Genomic DNA, 16,138 nt, shown 5'->3' with positions numbered 1-16,138 from the left:
TTAACCATCACCAATGAGCCGTGCCAGGAGGTCTTGGTGCTGGGTCAAGGGGGCTGTGGGACCAGAGAGCTTGTAGCCAGAAGCAGGGTGAGGACCAGCTGCCTCCCCACAGCCTACCCAGCAACCCTAGAAGTGTTTTAGGGCAGACAGTGGGTTTGACTGGAGTCTGAGTGCCAGCATGGCTGGGCATGGTGAGAATCCTGAGAGCATCAGCAAGGCTTGTTTGCTTGTCTCCTAACAAGATGAATTCTTCCAGCAGTGGGAGATGAAGCAGATCAAGTTGGTGGCATTTGAATTCCTGAGCAGACGAGCCTGACAGAGTGACAAAGACAGTCCCCTTCTGCTTCCTGGCAGGCGCCGAGGGGCACAGCATGGCATGAGCATCCCACCACCTCCTTCCATTTTGGCACAATTCTGCTGGGATTTTAATGACTGCAGACTGTATTGGAGCTGCCTCATCATGTGACCCATAGCCCTGCAACTGTTCTCTTGCCCACCCAGGAAAGCAGGGGCATCTTAGATCCAGGAAGCTGTGCCCAAGCTGCTCCGTGGGCAGGCGATGGGGTCTATTCCTTAACAGACAAGCAGGAAAGGTCTCCTGAAACCCTGGTTTGGTGCATAATCCTTGTTGTCCTTTCTGATGTATGAGACATGGGGATGCTCCATTCCTAGAAGGATGAGGCCAACCTGGAGACAGTCCTGTAGGGAGCCGGGGTGGTGGGCAATCTGGAAACAACCCAGGGGTAAAGATTTGGCACAGTGCTGTTTCGCCTGGGAAAGAGGACCGCAAGAGTCTTCCCTGCATAAACCGTTGTTTCCAAGAGCTTGGTGAGCATCACTGCACCGTGGCCCTCAGATAGGCCAAGGAGTTGGCTTCATGGGAAGCCGTGGGTCTGACATAGCAGGATTATGCTGGACGTGCTGTACATGTCAGGTCTGAGCTGTTGGGCTCTGGATGTATTGGTCATTGGTGTGTATGTGTAGTTTGACTGTACGGATTACATGCAATAAATCCTATGCTTTGGGTGCTCGGTGAAGAGTCCTGCATAGAAATAAGCTTTTTGTGCTGCCGTTCTTTGCTAGCCATAGGAAGGGCAGGCTCCTGGCAGAAGCTGAGAATGGAGGTGGCACAGCACGACCTTGTGAAGGGACGAGTCTCCTTCCCTGCCCTACTTACTGGGTCCTGCTGCCCTAGCCAGAAGCCTGGCCCTGACACTGTTGGCATCCCACTGTTCACCTCTCACTGAGCTCCTCCGCCCGTGTGAGACTGCATTTGATTTGACTGGAGGGCTCTGCCTTGCAAACTCCACATCCACCTTGCTGCTCCATCTGCTGCCTTAGATGCACAGTTAGCGAGGGGCTTCCTTCTCAGCTGCAGAGAGATTTATTGCCTGTTGAGCATCTCTGTTGGTTTGCCATGTTGTTGAGCCTCTGTTAATTTGCTCTCTCTTTACACCTTCACCTTTGGATTCTGCTTTCCAGTCTCTCCAGGTTGTTTATTTCCTTGCAGCAGCCTTGCAGCCTTTCTCTCCACTGGGGTAACCCTGAGCCTGCTCTGTCCTATGCTGACACCTACCTTGTGGTTGTGCTTTGCTGCACCTCTGCCTGTGCTTGCCTGGCCTCTGCCTGCCTCCTGATCTCCTTTGGGATGATCACAACGATGATCTCCCTTGAATCCCCTTTGGATTTTCTCCTTACGCATTTTTTTTGATGATTCCCTTATCCATTTTTGTTGCCCTGGCTCCCCACCTCATCGCCTCTGCCCTTTCCACAAGTCTTCATGCAGCCTCATCCCTTTTGGTCTCAGACGGGACAGCATTCCCAGCTGCCACCTTGAGTGTGAAGTCACTACTATGGCTGTGTAATTGGAAAAGAAGTTGTAGCAGCCTAGATAAATTGTGGGGAGAGGGTATGTCCCAGATCTGCTCTGTAGGAATCCCGGGGTGGGCTTTGGGAAGCCAGACTTGGAGGCCAGACTGAGCCGCCAAGAGGTTTTAGACTGGTTAGAGACCTCATATTAATTTAGTGAAGGTCTCTTTGCTCTAAGATCCTTTGAGTTGTCCCTGTCTGCATTAAGTGGTGGAGGGCCAGCTGGATGCATCCAGAAAACCTGCAAATCTTAGAGATGCCCATCTCTGGTATGTGTTGCAGTAACCTAAAATAACAAACTGAGCTGAGGATTGGCTGATGGGCTTGTGGTTGGTAGAGCAAGGGGCAGAGCGGCGCGGAGGGTTCTTGTCTGCGTTGTTGCTGCAAAAGCAGGAGTGAGATGAACCGCCTCTGCTCTGCTGCTAAAAACAGCCCAGCTTGGTTTTATTTAATACAGTTTTGATCTGCGTGTGTTAGTGTTTCACCTGCCTGCAAGTGGGAACTCCGGGCTCCAAGCACCTCGGAAGCCCGCCTGCGTCCCTGCACGTCCCTGCGGCACCGGGCTCACAAATGGGGCTTCTCCTTGGTTGGAGAGGGGACTCTGATGGCATTCAGGCTCAAGGGCTTTGGGATAGGTAAAGTTTCTGATGGAGTTTGTGTTTCTGCCACTGTGGTGCCACTTGGTAAACTGGGGTCCTGCAGAGGCAGATCTTGTAGGCTTTCCAGGGAAAATAGACCTGAAAATGGCTCACGTGGGGTTTTCGCCCTGCCTTGCTTGCGCAGCATCCTCTCAGCAAGGAGGTAGCTCTGGCCTGGCTGGCAGCACCAGGGGAGAGGGTTGGCATTGGCTCCTCTCTGTTGTGGATTCTGCCCAGTGCTGGCATTTGGCTGGGAAATAAATGATTCAAAATCAACTTGGTCCATTCCCAAGGGTGAAGAGGGTCAGGAATGAACAGGCTTTTGTAAGGTCATGATTGATGTGTCCATAGAGCTTGTCCTCGGAGAGGGCTCAGCACTGTCTTCGGAGAGTCCTGGAGGGATGGGGACCTTGCTGAAGGATGTCTGGGCAAGCTATGCCAGGGAGGAGGATGAGGATAGTTGTGGTAGGGAGGAGAAAGAGGAGGATAGTCAGTGTGGTTGTGGGGTTAAACAAAAGCTGTCAGTGATTTGAAAAGGGGAAAGAAAGAAAAAGAAAACCCGCTGAAGAGACACTCTGCCTTTTCACCCGACTTGTACAGCCGCCCCTCTGCCAACGAGCAGCAGGCGGGCAGGCGAGGAGGGGGTGGCATGAGGGGTTCAACTGCTCCCCAGCACAGGCCTGGCACCCCGAGAGCCCCCACAGCCCACGGCTCGGCATGGGGCACGTGGCCCAGGGGGAACGTGCCTCCATCACAGGGCCCCAGCAGGCTGGGGGGGCGCAGTGTGCTGCGGAGGGGGTGGTGGGGGGATGAAGAGGAGGAGGGGGAGTTGTCTGAAATGCCAGGAATTCATCTCCCACTCCCCCTGCCCTCGCCGTTCTGAAAGGAGCTGCGTGAGCTGTCAGCTCTGGATTATATTAATTAGCAGAGAAGTGCTACGCCTGCTCATGGGGCCGCGCTGCCAGGAGGAGCCAGGGACTTGGCAGGTCCATGTGAAGCAGCTGCCGGGCTCCCCGAAAACCCTTGCTGCAGCCCAAAATGAGCACGCCAAACCCAAAGCTGAGCCGGGGGAGCTGAGTCTCCCTGGGGCTTCGGATCTCCTTCTTGAGCCTGGGTGGTTGTTCACCCCCAGGGCTGAACATCAGGGTTGTGATAGGGAAAGCAGCACTGCAGTTTCAGGATAGGACCCACCACTCCTCACCAGGCTCCCATGTCCATACTGAATCGAATCAGTCTGCGGCACTGCCAGGCCAGCAGGTCCATGTGGTGGGCGGCTGCTGGGATAGGAAGTGAGGGCACATCCCTGACCCTGCTGTCTTTCAGGAGAGGAAGCTGTGCGCCCACCCTCGAATCGAGATCTACAAGGAGGACCGCATCTACTTTGTGTGTCCCCTCGCCCGCCAAGGGGACTTCTACGTGCCTGAAATGAAAGAACTGGAGAGGAAGAGCAGGGCTGCCGCAGCTGAGGCCGAGGATGCCCAGACAGACATCACAGGTACCTGTAGCTTGCACGTGGGCTCTGTCTTGGGTCAGTGTCAGCTCTCCCAAAAGCGGGGGTTCTGGCATCCCCGGTGCTGCTGCCTGGCTGGGCAGAGAGGGGTTGACCTGCACTCACCTGGCACTCAACCACTGAGTCTCAGCACACCATTTCCCTCACCCCAGGCTGAGATAGGGGCTTGTCCCTAAGGTGTCACACCACCTCGAGGAGCACCTGGGCGCCCCTTCACCCTGTCAGGCGAAGGCCAAGCTGCAATGAGCTAATGGCCCACTGTTGTCAGAGCAGAGTTGGATCTCGCAGCTTTTGGTTGCAGCTGGGCTTGTTTTTCTCCTTGTCATATACATCTTCCTTGATCTCATCTTCATCTGTTACATATTGGGATTGCAAAGAGCTTAAATACCAGGTTGCTGTAGCTGGTGGTGGAGTTGCCCGATAGCATCTGCTCAGTGAGATCTGTTGGAGTCTGGATGTATTCATACAGGAAGGGACCACAATGGCTGTAGGCGCAGAACAGCAGTGCTATAGTAACCCAAAATGCTAGTTGCTGTCGCCAGCCCACGTGCTCACATGTCTGAGAGATGCGGGAGCTGGCTAGCCGAACATTCCCGGGCACTGGAATGGGATGGGGGCAGCCACCTCCTCCTGCCCCACGGGTCACCCACGCTTGTGTAAGAGGCATGAAAAAAATGTGCCAGCTCTCCCTGCCTCCCGGGGAGTTTGGTCGTTTGTTTTAACACATCTTCAGGTTTGGGTTGCTTTAATTCTTAATCGCGTGTGGCGTAAAAGCAAGTCTGGGAATCGCTTTCTGGGAGCTCTGGAGTCCATTTAGTGCTGCAATGAAGAGTCTTAATTGGAGCAGTTTCCCAGTGCTTTGAGGTCCCGTGTTTTCATGGTGCTCACTCAGCTCTTTGCCTTTTTGTCAGCCTTTCTCTGGGATGCCACCGCCAGCACGCCTGTGGTAGGGAAGTGCTCTGCCCTGCTGGAAGAGGGGCGAGGAAGGTCTTCCCAGTTTTAGACAGCAAATGATAGTGGACTTTCTCATGTGGGAGACCCTGGGCTGGGCTCCCCAGCAGCAGCTCTGGGCTGGATCCTCCACCACCCCTCCCAGTCACATAGATGAGCTTTTGTCAGTGCAGCATGATGCAGTGTCATCTGCTGAGTCTGCACAAAACCAGCTTAAAATAATAATAGCCGTGAGAGGTTGACCTTGCCTCTGAGACTAAAGAGTTGAGCTTGGATGTTGCACTGTGATCACCATTTGTACTGGGCACGGCGGCAGAACCAGGTCCTTGCTCCAGCCACTGGAGATGGCCGAGGACACAACAAGCCTTCAGGTTGCTTATACTACTCCTGCCTGAGGGTCTTGGAGGTCTCCATGATCTCCTGTGTCCCCATGATGTTGCAGTGCCCCAGGCTGGCACGACTGCTGTCAGCTGGGGAGAGCGGCACTGCATGGGGAGGTCCTGGGCTTGCGCAAAGGGAAATGGTGCCCAGTGAGTGTCCTTGTCCCGCTGCTGCTGGCCTGCTGATGGTGGGGACTCGGTTGCCAGTGGTGCTGCCCCGGCTTCGGCGATCGAGTGACCATTGGACTGTCCTGGTTAAGCAACAGGGTCAAAGTCAGGAGGTGAGGTGGGAAGGGACAGCTCTCCATCTTGCCAGCAAAGTCCTGTGTGGGTTTTCTGAGCCCTGGTGCAAGAGGAGAACCTGCTGGAGGGGGCAGCCGGTGGATCCCCACCTGCCCAGCTGCTCGCTGGAGACAACTTGAAGGAGAAGCCTTGAAGATGATGCCTTATGGATTGAGACTGGTCCTCCCTTCTTACGTATTTTTTGTGCTGGCATCTGTGCAACCATTCATGAGTTGGAGGAAGAAAATGCCACAATCTCTTTTCCCAGTTTTTTTAGTCTCTTCTTTGCTTACTCAAGGCAGAAGCTCAGCTTATCCACAGAATGATAGGCATAAGATCTTCATGACCCAGCAGATCCCGGGGTGTCTGTGACAGCTTCCAAGTTTCCCTCCATCACATGGAGGGTGGGCACTGCAGTGTCCCCATCTGCTTCTCAGTGCGGTCCCCCCTCAGCTCCAATTGCACGGATTTGGGTTATTTCTTGATCCACCTCAGCTCTGCCAGTGTTTCAAGTGGTCCTGCCCTGACAGAGGCTCAGGCAGTGCTGGGATGCTCCTGGGAAGGCGATGCAGTCCCTGCTGTGGCACTCAGCTCCCCTGGCCATGCCTGAGCTCTGCAAATCCAGACATGGGGCTCTGACTCCCAGCTGCCTTGCAGGGCAAGTGAAGGGACTGGGGAGGTGCTGAGCCCCTTTCCTCTCCCTGAGGCAGCTGAGGATGCTTTACACACAGTGGCCTTGGACTCTCATTCCTGCTGTGGCAGCAGCTGAAGCCAGCTCTTCCCCCCCCCCCCCCAATACTGAAAAAAGCCAGCACTGGGTGTATTATTTCAGAGCGATCATCATATTTAGCAGTGCTCTGTGTGGACACAGCACCTCTCAGTCACAGCTCGCAAAACTCCCTGCCAGCAGCTGTATTATGCTTGCCTTGAATTAAATACTTCAGGGGTTCCCAGCGGAAGGCGCTGCTGTTTCTCCTTGCCTGTCGTTGTGGCTGGTGCCAAACAGTACCGGTATTGGATGTGTAAGGAAAGCTTGGGTTTGTTTTCTTTAGCATCCTGACCTCAGAGTGCATCTCTGCATTCCGGCTGTCGCCTGCTGTCCTTGCTCCTGAGCTTACTCTGTGAGGTGCTGGGTGCCTGTGGCTCTGAGCAAAGCCAGTGGCCACAAAGGCTGCAGGACACGGTCCAGGACCTCTGCTTTCTGCCGCATACAGAACAGCGTGCTGGCAGCTCCGCTGACAACAGAAACAGCACACAAGGAAAGGGCCGGGGGCTGCAGCTGCCTCTGTGCCAATTCCATCCCTTCTTTGCCATCATGAGGTTCATCAGAAAGACGGAAAGCATTTTTGGAAGGCAGCTGACGGGTCTCCAGGGGGGCAATGTCAATCACGATTAGTTGTTTTGTACTTAATTATTTTCTGGGGCTTTGGCACCAGCACGGGCTCAGCGGGCCCTCGCTCCCGGCTCGCGCTTAGGACTCTGCTCTCCAGAATGACCCCACCACAGCGTGTGGAAGGTGAAAGCGAACAAAAGCAGCTTCTCAACAAGGGCTTGCTGGCATGAACACAGATGGTTTCTAAGCACATGGCTCTGCCCAGAGTCTCAGGTGCTCATTTTCCTGGAGCTGAGTCTGTCCAGCAGCATTCGGGTGCAACCAATGGCATCACCTGCTGAGTCCCCGTGCCACGGGGGGCATCTTCCCTGATGTGCTCTGTCTCATCCCCACTTGGTTTTGTCCTCCGAAGAGCCCTGCCTGTTCTGCCTGCCTGTACATCCCAAGAGGGGCTTGGTGTGCAGCTCCTGCCGTGCCTTCCTGCTGGTCTGCCTGCCCCAGCCCCTCTCCTGGTGGCTTGTGTGCAAGATTCAGCAAGCACAGAGGAGCTATTCCCCTCCTGGCAGCACACTGATCTATTATTTAGTGGCAGAGGAGATTAATATTTGATTGAACAGGGGGTAGGAAAGGGCCTGTGTGCACCAAGAGGGGAGTGACGCTTGGGCATCACCGTCATGCTGGGACGATGCAGTCCTCCTTCCTGGGGGGATCCAGGGATGCCTGTACCTGGGATGCCACGGGGCTGAGCTGCTGGCAGGGGCCAGCTCCCTGCCAGGCTTCTTAGCAGCATGGGGTGAGTGGTTCCTGTTGCACCCACCCATGGCTGCTGTTTTGGTGCTGGTTTCTTGGCTTCTCTTCTTTCTAGGAGGCCCGGGCCTTTGAGAGGCTCCTCACACCTCTGCAGGACCACATCTCAGGCTGTGCCTCTTTTTCCCAATTAAAACTTTCCAGGTTCCACACTCCTGCTGAGTGAAGGTGAAGTGGGATGGCTACACTGTCTTTGGGGGAGCAGAGCAGGGAGGGGGTTCCACAGGATGGCTGGCACCTAGCTGCACGCCAGAGGGAAGAGCCACACTGGATCTGGGTGCTGGGCTGGCTCCTGGTGCAAGGACCGACCTTAGGAAGTGGGATGCAGGGGTTGGGCAGCAGTTTGTGGTGGACCAAGCAAGGTGCCTGGAGCAGGATGGAGAAGCGGGTGCAATGGCTGCTGGAAATCTCTATGCCCAGGAGATGAGAACTGAACCCTTGCTTATCCACAAGGCACCTTCCAGTGAAGCTCTGGTTGCCCTCTTGGAGCCCCACCATCATCCCTGGCCAGGCTGGGTGGCTGTGCTAGGCCAGCCTTGTCCTGCGCGGAGGAGAGTGAGGCTGCTGAAATGGGCACATTTGCCAGCTGAGGCTGCTCGAACGCAATCAGAAGTGACAGAGCAGTGAAAAAGTGCCTGGCTGAAAGGAAACAGGACTCAATTTATTGTCGCCCTTGGAGCAAAGGAGAGGGAGGTGGCTGCAGGGGTGAGGACAGTAGTGCTTTTCTGCAGTGGCGGATCGAAGCAGCGTGTAGGTCAGCTCCATCCCTGTCTTTCGCTTCCTGAGCTGCTGCTCCTCTCCTCAGGAACATCTTTGCTTTGTGTCATGGGGTTATGTGACAGCTTCCCAGCTGAAGTGGTCCCCAGGGTGACAAGGGAGGGTGATGGACAGGCAGGGCAGGGCTTAGGTGGTCAGAGTCACTCTTCTCTCAGGTTTCAGAGGTTCGCAAGATGACCGTGAATGATGCGAGCTGTCGTGAAGCCATGGTGGGAATGTGCCTGTGTCACCTCAGGCCACCAATCTGACCAAATTGGATCTTTTTTCTTTTTTGAGATCACTGCTAGAGACCTTGCAAACCTTTAGTTGGCTTCAAGACTTGGGGACCACACGCTCCCCTCCATCTCCATCCCCTGCAGCTCTCTGCCTTCCCAGAGGCTCCCTGCTGACCCACTGCCCTGCCGAGGTCCTGCAGGGTGGGACGGCATCTCCCACTTCTCTGCCACCCATCCAGTGGCCACCATCCCTTTCAGCAAGCACTTTGCCAGCAGTGTGCAGAACATACTTTTTAACTTAGAGTAAATGTAGTTTCCATGTCAAGATGCTCCCTGATGCTGCAGCAAAGGCAGTGCATGTCAGCGGGTGACAAGTCTTTTCTCCTTTTTGGGGGAGATGGTCACTTGGGTGGGTGGCCCTGGGCTTGGCTTGTGCCAGCTGCTGAAGGGGTTGCATGGCATGGCGAAGGAGAGGGTGCTCCTCTCTGGGTGTTCACCAGGCGGGATAAAGCCGATAGGCCATCCAGACAGGATGAAGCAGTGAGTACGTTGTGTCTGTGGGTCTTTCCCAGCTGCTCCTTGTCCTGCCACCGCTGCTCAGTCCACTCCAACTGGCTGTCACTCAGCTGGCAGGACTGTGGGATGGTGCTTCTCAGAGGACTGCCATTTACCAGCAGTTCTGCTGGCAGCTGCCCAGGCCAGGAAGAAAAACAGCAAAAAAAGGGATTTAAGGGTGTTCGGAAGGAAAGTTCCCTCCCTGATGGGTCTCCTCCAGGAGATTGGTGGCTGCAGGAGGCTGGAGATGTCTGCAGGAGCCCTGTGCCAGTGTCTTCGGATGGAACCAAGTCAGCAGGAGCCACTGTGGAGGAGTCACCTCTCATCTCTCGCTTTGGTCATGCCCATCCTCTTTGCCACCTCCTGACCCCACTGGTGGCAAGCTCTGGTCCTCTATGAGTGCTGCTGCTGACCAGCACTCCTCATTTCCCTCCTGGTTCAGGGCATGATCCTCAGGAGGGACATCCAGCCTGGCATGGATGAAGCCCCAGGGGAAGTAGAGAAGCCCGGCATATGCTTCCCAATGGTGCGAGGCAGGCAGGGTAGAATGGGGAGGGCTGTGATGAAGGAGCCCACCCAGTGTTTACTGCCACTGTCATAATTAACAACATGGATCTGTGATGTCGTAATCAGTGACGTGGATCTGTGATGTCATAGTTAACAGTGAATAATGTTTTAACTGGAGGGTTTGTCTCCCAGCTGGTTGCTCTGGCAACAGCACCGAGCTGCTGGTCTCAATCTGACTTGCTCATCTTGTTGTCAACTCCTTAATTGCGTTGTCGATGGAGCTAAGAAGGCCGGGAGCCAGGGAATGGGGCAGTGGATGAGGGCTCTGCCCGGGTAGGCAGGGGCAGTCCCCAGAGCGGCTCAGCCATGAGAGGGGCTGTGGCTGGCAGCTGGGTGATGTGGGGAAGTGCTGAGGGTGCTGAGAAGGCTCCCCCCGAGTCCCATCTGCTGCTGTCCTGTCAGCCTCCACAGTGCTGCAGAAGCTGGCAGCTGCAGGGCAGCCACGCGGGGAGCAGGAGTAGGTTGTAGGGGCTGCTGAAGGCAGCGTTAGGATGCCCTGGCATGAGGCCGGATGTACGCTGGCCTCTGATGACAGCACATCCGAGGACCTGCCCATGTGCCACCATCCCCATGGGTGCTCAAGCAGTGCTGCAGCTCCCCATCACCCTCGCAGCACAGCATCCCACTCCTTCCTTTGTTCCTGGTGCTGTGACAGAGGCAGGGTTGTCCCTCAGCTCCCAGGCTGGGCATTCTCCCTAAGGAAGGGCTTGCCAGGTCCTCCATGTGTGCACAGAAAGCAGCAGTGGGGCTGCTATAGGAGGTCAGGGGTTGCTGCTTGAGTCCAGCTCCTGCTTGTCTTAGTATGGTCACTTCTCAGAGGCCCAGGAGGTAACAAGAGGTAGGAGCTGGTCTCCGCTGTGACCTGATGTCTTTGATGTGCCTGGTGGTTTCAAAGGCTGTGTCACCCTATCCCAATCTCATCCTTCCAACAACATTCACTCCCTCCCCTCCTCTCTCCATCCCAGGGGCCGACACCATGAGTGAGGCGAGCTCCATCAGCATAGAGGCCACGACTGACAGCAGAGACACCTCAGTGGCCACCTCCATCCTGCTGCCATTCCCAGCCAGCCGTGGCCGGGAGGAGGCGGACAACCGCAGCGAGCACAGCTACAGTGAGTCGGGAGCCAGTGGCTCCTCCTTCGAGGAGCTGGACCTGGAGGTCACCGTGGACGGAGAGGGAGCCCCAGGCCTGCTGCCCGACACGGGCTACTCAGGCAACCAGGAGGTCACAGACAAGTGGACCAAGGAGCCCATTGCTGCTGAGAGAGGAGAAGAGTGATGCAGAGACCTGGCTGCCTCGCCTCCCACTGGGGTCTGAGTTACTGGGAAATGGTTGCCTTTCCCACCTCCTTCCTCTCCAGCCAAGAGATTTCGGTTGCTGATTCCCACCGAGACCCGCTCTCCCTCTTTGCAGAAAGGGTGTTTGGCCATTTCGGGGATACTGGGAGGTGGGGGGGTCTCCTGCAGCGCCTGGTGGTGCAGAGTGGGTGCAGGCTGGGGGGGCAGTGAAATGCATTTGCCGTTTGTGTGTCTCTAGATGCGTTGCATATTCCTTGCAGGAGTTTCGGGGGGTGGTGGTGGATGGCAGAGGTGTCCCCCCCCATCTCTGCTGGTGCCCCTCTCACCCACAGCTTCTCTCTGCCGCCCTGCCACACGTTTTCTAGCACCAAAGAGCCGTGAGTAGGGTCAGTTGGGTTTGTTCCCCTCTTCTCTTCCCCTTGCTGAAAAATGGAAATATCCCGTGTAAACCTGGTCTTCCTGGCACTGCCACAGGCGCTTTTGGGGTCTGTAATAAAGTGGATGCTTTTCCTCACTGGTGGCCGGTGGCGTTGCTGACTGCCTCTTGGGCCATCGTGGTGGGGAGCAGGCTGTGGGTGGAGGCTGTGGTGGGCTGCACCCCACATCCCCCAGCTGAGCGGGGGAGCATGCCGAGGGCTCTGCATCCCATGAGTGAGCATGCTCACGCTTGCTCCATGCCTGGGCAACCCAGCAGGGCCATGGGGACCGTCCCCAGCTTCTGCAAGCTGCAGGGTGAGCAGGGAAGGGTCCCAGTAATGAGCTGGGCTGGGCTTGGGGGAGGTGGCATCCCTGCTCCTCTTGGGAACCTGATGAAAGGAAAGCCAGTAAAGGCAGGTCCTGGGCTGCTGGTGGGCCTGGCACCACTGTGCTTCTCCTGCCTGTGCAATGCCTTCCTGGCATCCCATCTGTCTGGTCCTACAGCCATGGGTTGCAGACAGGGAGAGCTGCCCAGGTTGGTCCCAGGTCCCTGTCCCACAGCTGGGGACAAAGGAGGAGCCTGGACATCAGCCTCACAGTGCCCTGCAGCAATGCCAGGTGCCAGAGCACTTCACCAGGCTGGCAGAGCTCAACCGCTGCCCCAGGAACGCAGGTGCCTCTGGCAACCCAGGGCTTGTTCCCTGGCAGTCAGATGTCGTGCCCCAAAACCAGGGCTTGGGATGGTGGTTCTGGGGACAGGGGAGGCCTGGCTGTCCCTCCATGGTGGGGACATGTCCTCCCTGGCTTGGGAAGGTCATGATTAGTCCTCAGCCAGTGATTGACATTAAATTGTTCATAAATATTTTGTGCTCTGAGTGATAAAATATTAAAACTCCTCCAGCCCGCATGGAAAAATATTGCTCTTCACAGTGTTTATCTTTGTTGCCAGTTATTACAAAACTGCCAAGCCCCCTGAAATATTTATGTCTGGCTGAAGCTCCAGGGGGGTTGGAGCCAGACAGCGGATCCTAATGCCACTTGTCCCCTAACCCCACCAAAGATGGGGGCCAGGGAGGCTTTGCCATCATCCTTCCTCAGCAGCCAAGAGGATGCAGCCGGTGATGGGGCTTATGCCACATCCCATCTGCCAGGGAACAAGGGACAGTGGCAGTGCAGCATCCTTCAGCATGGCACGTCTCTGGCCCTGCCTGGCTCACTGTCCTGCCCCAGGCAGCGGTGACGAGATCCCCCAACCTGGGCACCCTCCTCTCCCCAGTGCCCCACTTCATCTGTGCTAACAGTCTTGAAAGGAGATAGGATGGTGGGGTCTGGGGTCCTGGTGCCTGGGACCTTGTCACAAATCAGGACCGCTGGGAGGTGCAGACTGGGTCTGACTCTTCCTGCCATGCCATAACCCTCAGCCTGCAAGCACAGCAGCTGGCAGTGGGAAAACTGAGGCACAGGGTGCCCCAGAGGCACCCCTGGCCCCTGCCCACCCCTGTGGGTCCTGTGTCATCCCCTGTCCCATTCTTGTCCCTGAGCCAGGAGCTCTCTGGGACAGCTGGGACACCAGCACAGGACCAGTGGGGGCACAGCATGGCGGGATCCTGGGCAGCCAAATGGCTCCAGAGAAGGTTTGGGCAAGTGATGGAGACCTGGAACACGTAAGCCAGCCCCTGCCCCTGTCTTCAGATTGTCCAAAGCCTTCCCCCCAGCTTGGTGCTTGGGCCGATGGTGAGTGCCTGGGGGCTGTGAGGAGTGCAGGTGGGCAGTGGGGTGATGCTGGGGCTTGAGGAGACTACAAGGGCTTTGGGGAAGGGGGGGCAGGGTGTGGGGGTCTGTATCATGTGGGAGGAACAGCCCCAGGGGCACCAGGTCGTGGCTGTGGAGCAGGAGCCAAGCTGGGACCCCTCTTGCTGGGTTGGGATGGGCCTGGGCAAGCAGGAGCTGAGCTGTGCTGTGCCGGGTCTGAGCAGGTCCTGCCTGCTCTGGCCGTGCCCTGCCTCTGCCCAGCCTGAATCTGACTGCTCCTTGCCTGCATCTAGCTGTGTCCTGGCTGTGCCCTGGCTCCGTCTGGTCATCCTTTGCCTGAATCTGGCTGTGCTTTGCCTGCACCCCGCCTTCTCTGGCCAGGTCCTACCTGTGTCCTGCCTGCCCTGCCTGTGCCCTGCCTGGATTTCGCTATGTCCTCCCCGGCTTTGCCCGAGCCCCGCCAGCCTCCGGCATTGCCGGTGCCCGGCCCGGCGGTGCCGCGAGCGGGCGGAGGGCAGGCGGGACGGCCCCGGGGCGCCGGTACCCGGCGGGCCGGGGCCGGGCCGGGGCGGGGGCCGGGGCCGGGCCGGGCGGGGGGCGGAGCGGCTCCGCTGAGCTGGGGCTGGCGGAGTGTCAGAGGCGGCGGCGGGAGGCGGCGGTAGTCGCAGCTCTGAAGCAGCTGCTGCACCGGTCACTGGCACCGGCTCCGGCTCCCGGCACCGGTTCCCGGCACAGCCCGCAGGGCCCAGGTAAGGGCTGCGGTCCCACCTCGGCGCTCCCGTCCCCATGGCCTCGGGACGCGCTGTGTCCCGGCGGCGCCCCGGCGTCCCCAAAGCCCTGGTGCCCTGGGCGACCGGCGACCCCCCGGAGCCGTCGGGGTCGCGGCATGGCGAGTCTCGGCGGCCGGTGTGGGTACCCGGGCTCGGCTCCCCTCCCGCAGCCCCGGGAGCCCCGGCTTCGGGCACCGGCTGGGCCGGGGGTGCGGGCGGGGCAGGGAACACCGGGGCCGGTTCCCTCGGCTCCCCACTGCCCGGACCAAGACGCCGGGCCGCGGGGCTCCGGGAGAAGGGCTCAGGGGGTCTCCATCCTCCCGCCCCGGTGCCCCGGCAGCGCCGACCCCCCGCGGGACCCCGCCGCCGCCGCCCCCTCGGCCCCAGGCAGGGGCTGCCCGCCGTCACCGGTGAGGGAAGTGGGTTGGCTGCCCCTGCCGCCGCCCCGCGGGTCCCTCCTCCGGCTGATCTCGGCCGGGAAGAGCAACGGTTTGCGGCGAGCAGCCGGACCTCGGGGCGGGTTTGGCATGGGATTTGGGGTGGGTGGGCTGAAACCGTGACCCTGCGCCTTGAGGCGCTGCAGTGGGGCAGGGCCCCCTCAGCTCATCTTGCTTTCACCTCGCTGACTCCCCACACTCCCACCAAACCAGCCACAATGCTGATGGGCACTGGGACAAGCGCCCCGGAGAAGGTGGTTTGACCCACGGGGCTCGTAGGCCATGGGGCAGAAGGGAGGAGTGGGGGTCCTGGCAGAGCCTGGTGGCAGTGGGGCCTCCGGGGATCCCCAATGGAGGTGGGAATGGCAGCTCGTGAAGCCGGGTTCACCCAGCACCCTGCCAGCACTCTCACTGCACCCCATGCCACCCATAAGGGCACTGGTGTCAGAGGGTCAGGTCTCCTGGCAGGGGTAGGTGGGAGGCACTCGGGGCATGTAGGAGCATCGGCACCTTCTCACCCGTCCTACTCACCGACACTTTCTGGAGCGGAAGCTGCCAGCAGCAGGCAGGAGCCTTCTTGCCACATCGTGGTCATCGGGCTGGACTTTGCTGTGCCCTGCCGGGTGTTTCACTTCCCCAGATGTTCTCCAGATGTTCCATCCTCCCCTGGCACCATGCCAACCTAGCTGAGCAGCTCTGGGAATGGCCGCAACGCTTCACTTCACGGCTCACTGCAGGGTGGTCGACGCTTTGCCCTTTTGGGAGAGCTTTACCTGAAGGTGCCTTTCGTCTGGCAGGTCCTGCCAGCTGCCCCAGAAGAGCTGGACCGCAAGGAGCTGGGCTCCCAGTGCTGCTGGCGCCCTGTGCTGGGCTCAGCCTGCCCGATGAGCTACATTAATAATCTGTGTGCCTCCAGCTTCTTTCCTGCTTGAGGAAGCCCTGGGTCCCTCGAAAGCATTGACTGCCTGAAATAAGGGGCCCTTCCTTGGTCTTTTTCCCAAACTTCGATTTGGGTGGTCAGGTAGAGATGCCCTGAGGTGGCTGGGGGCTCACCGCAGGCAGGCAGCACTCAGGGCAGGCGCTTTGGGTCATGGAGAAGGAGGAGGTCTGTGTGCATCTCCCCATCCACTCTGTTATGCTCTGTGTCCAATGTCTGCCCACATGGCCAGGGCATCGCCTCCAGCTTGTGGAGGGCTTGCTGGAGGGCTCCTCCAGCCAGGCATCACCTGTTTGGCAGCACCACAGGGCCATCGAGGGCTGCCCTGCTCCTGCTTGTGGAGAGCGGCCTCAGTACCAGCTGTGGGGGGGTATAGGGGAGCAGCACCCTCCAGCATCACCCCGTCTCCCACCCATGTGTCCCCATGAGCACCCTGTTCTGCCAGGCTGCAGGTGAGCCCCAGGACCTGCCGTGGCACTGGCACTTTCCCATGCTGGAGCTGCCTGAGGTTTCTGGGCTGTCAGGGGGTATCCTTCTCCCACGGCTCCCAAAACACCAGCTCTGTGGGATTTCAGCAGTCAGCTTCAAATGCGAAACAAATCTCTCTCATGGTTTGGGAAAAGACAACTGCTCTCTGAGGGG

The 16,138-nt window shown here is 58.2% G+C and overlaps 1 protein-coding gene across 5 annotated transcripts in view; it reads left to right on the top strand.

Annotated features, from left to right (window-relative positions):
- The window catches only part of TEX264 (testis expressed 264, ER-phagy receptor), a 49,828-nt gene extending 38,125 nt beyond the window's left edge, over positions 1-11,703 (top strand). For all 5 annotated transcript variants that reach the window (XM_030501382.1, XM_030501384.1, XM_030501385.1 and 2 more), the window contains 2 exons: positions 3,831-4,002; positions 10,850-11,703. In XM_030501382.1, coding sequence (XP_030357242.1) covers positions 3,831-4,002; positions 10,850-11,163 — 486 coding nt within the window. In that variant the 3' untranslated portion in view covers positions 11,164-11,703. The remainder of the gene's footprint in view (positions 1-3,830; positions 4,003-10,849) is intronic.
- The last annotated feature ends 4,435 nt before the right edge of the window (positions 11,704-16,138 follow it).

Source organism: Strigops habroptila, chromosome 11 (genome assembly GCF_004027225.2).
Source record: "Strigops habroptila isolate Jane chromosome 11, bStrHab1.2.pri, whole genome shotgun sequence".
NCBI classification, from domain to species: Eukaryota; Metazoa; Chordata; class Aves; order Psittaciformes; family Psittacidae; genus Strigops; species Strigops habroptila.
The sequence above is the reverse complement of the archived record's forward strand: the minus strand, read 5'-3'. Positions and strand labels throughout refer to the sequence as shown.